Source organism: Olea europaea, chromosome 2 (genome assembly GCF_002742605.1).
Source record: "Olea europaea var. sylvestris chromosome 2, O_europaea_v1, whole genome shotgun sequence".
NCBI lineage: Eukaryota > Viridiplantae > Streptophyta > Magnoliopsida > Lamiales > Oleaceae > Olea > Olea europaea.
The window spans coordinates 5,795,805-5,798,699 of record NC_036238.1 but is presented as its reverse complement, the minus strand read 5'-3'; the positions used below and the strand labels follow the sequence as shown (position 1 = coordinate 5,798,699).

The 2,895-nt window shown below is 33.1% G+C and overlaps 1 protein-coding gene across 1 annotated transcript; it reads left to right on the top strand.

Annotated features, from left to right (window-relative positions):
- Window positions 1–904: 904 nt before the first annotated feature.
- Window positions 905–2,396, top strand: LOC111409594 (dihydroflavonol 4-reductase). Its single transcript, XM_023039626.1, has 4 exons — window positions 905–1,202; window positions 1,301–1,460; window positions 1,528–1,720; window positions 1,939–2,396. The coding sequence occupies exons 1-4, from the start codon at window positions 969–971 to the stop codon at window positions 2,108–2,110; spliced, it is 759 nt and encodes a 252-aa protein (XP_022895394.1). The 5' UTR covers window positions 905–968; the 3' UTR covers window positions 2,111–2,396.
- The last annotated feature ends 499 nt before the right edge of the window (window positions 2,397–2,895 follow it).

Below are 2,895 nucleotides of genomic sequence, written 5' to 3'. Positions count from 1 at the left end.
CCCTTTTTGGGGGGGGGGGGAGACCATACATTCTCCAACAAATATCTATTCAAAAATTTATTCTCCCCAAAATTTAATTTTAATAGAGACCAAACAAGAGCTTAATATGCTAAAACCAATAACTTTACTAAATTAGTTACTTTAGACAGTAACTTGAATAAACAAAAATGAAAAGATTAAAATTTGTAAATTTCTTATATATACAATTATTATTTTCATCAAATACGATTTCGGTCAATGTTTGTTACATGCTAGCATATTATAAGTTGTGAGTCTTATGGAATATATGAATAAAAGTAAATAAAAGTTGTGAGGTCCACAGAACGTATGGTTAAAACCGATGTTTGACTAGTTAACTTATATTAGATTATAATTTAAGTTTTATCAAACGTAACTCAAGTATCAGCTGTAATTACATGGATCGTTATGATTTGACTGGAGATCAAGCCTCTATTTGGTGGGGATTGAAATCAGATTTTTAGTATATCTTGTTAAAAGTTGATCAAATATGTAGTTGAAAAGTTGTAAATTCCACAAACTGTACGAATAACATCAATTGTTGAGTTAACCTAAATTAAAAGTTAAAAATTCTAAATATATACTAGAAGAATTCGGTCTCTGCCCATCAATAGCCAAAAATGTGCAAAAATATGTTCAATAAATGGTTAGCAAACATGCCATGTGAGCTGCCGTGCAGCATACATGGTCAGGTATAAAATCATGTACGCATCTAATAATTGTAACATTAACTTGGTTTAGTTATCAAATTGATTATATTCTATGTCAAAAATAATAACTAATTTTGACTATACATTTTATAGAATCCACAATTTTTAACTACATATTTGAAAAAATTTTAATCAAAATTTTGGTTTATCAGAATCAAACAATGGCCTAATATATTAGTCACATAGATTTGAGTTTTAAATTCGGTTTTCTTTATTGAAGTAGAGAATTTATCTTGAAGAATGACTCCATTTTTGCTAATAATTGGTTTTATATTCCAGAATGAAGTGATCAAGCCTACAATTGATGGATTTTTGAGCCTCATAAGATCATGTGCTAAAGCAAAAACTGTTAAGAGAATAGTGTTCACTTCCTCTGCTGGAACTGTAAACGTTGAAGAACACCAAAAATCAGTCTATGATGAAACCGACTATAGTGACATGGATTTCATATATTCCAAGAAAATGACTGGATGGGTTAGCTACTATTTTATTTATTTATTTTTCAAATATTTAACATACAGTATAAAAAAGAATCACATTATGCTCATATTTTCTTGGACATTTTTCTGCAGATGTATTTTGTTTCCAAAATTTTGGCGGAGAAAGCTGCGTTGGAAGCAGCTAAAGAGAACAATATTGGTTTCATTAGCATTATACCAACATTAGTAGTTGGTCCATTCATCACGCCAACCTTACCACCAAGCCTAATTACTGCTCTTTCGCCAATCACTGGTATATTAATACACATAATTTTTCCAGAATACACAGAACATTGATTTTTGTTAATCTTTTTCCTTAGGGAATGAAGCACACTACTCGATCATTGCGCAAGGTCAGTATGTGCATTTGGATGATCTATGTGCGGCTGAAATATTCTTGTATGAGTGTCCTAATGCTGAGGGAAGATTTATTTGCTCTTCTCATGATGCAACCATTTATGATTTGGCAAAAATGGTTCGAGAGAAATGGCCTGAATATGATGTCCCTACCGTGTAAGTCTCTATTGTATTTCCCTTTCTATAGATGCCTGAACCCTGGACAAGTTCATTTAAATGCGTGTTTTAACTGTATCTATGGTCTAGACACGATATACTTAACCAGCATAAAGCTGATAATTTGGACATTCACTGAACAGCATAGTCAATAGCCATTCTGATAGTAACCCACTACACTAATATTATTCTCAAGTTGCCAAGGAATGAATAAACAGGTTTGACGGCATTGATAAGGACATAGAAGTGGTGAGTTTCTCCTCCAAGAAGCTGATAGAAATAGGTTTTACTTTCAAGTACACATGGGAAGACATGTACACAGGAGCTATTGAAACATGCAGAGAGAAGGGAATGCAGCCATATTCCACTATAAACCAACCCAAGGAATGAGACAAGGAGTTGCTTCTCGATTCCGAGAAATTCCATGCCCATGATCAAGAGAATGATACAAATGGCAGGGTGTAGAATATAACAAAAAAGGTCTTCTTTTTCTGCTTTGTTTGTTGCCCCGATGTGTTTTTGGGTGAAGATCATGTGTGGTTTACTTTGGAAAAATGGTTTAAGTGCAACTTTGAGCTCATACTTGATTGATTGGGATCCATACTCTGATTTAATGGGATAAGACATTTACCTGCTATTTTCTGAGATGATTAACATGATATATTTATTTGTTGAACATCATTTTACTTTGATTCAAAATCACCATTTGGAATTTTAAATAAGAGAGAATTTGATTGTATTGCTAACTTTTGTCCCACATGGAAAACTCTGGAAAAAATTGTTCGATTTATATGGTGGGAGGAGTCCCAACGTTCTTTAGCAGGAATGTGATTAAATTCTATTGGGTTCGGTCCTAAGCCCCAAGTGTGCACATTCGACAAGTGGGCTAGGCAAGGATCCGGGACCATCAAATTCTTGGGTAATGAATGAAATCATTTCTGAAGATTTTTTTTCCCTTTCTAAATTCTAACCATTGGTTGTTTTTACAAAATTTTTCTTGATTAACCTTACAACGCTTGTGATCGATTGCAATCGATGTCTATAAATAACTGTAAAAGATGCCTCACATTTATTTGTTTCGAAGACTATCTGAACATTCACTGCGATCTTGAAAAGTCTTGTAGCCTGTTTGAATGATCACAGATAAATCTACAATTAACATGAATTTTTGCCAA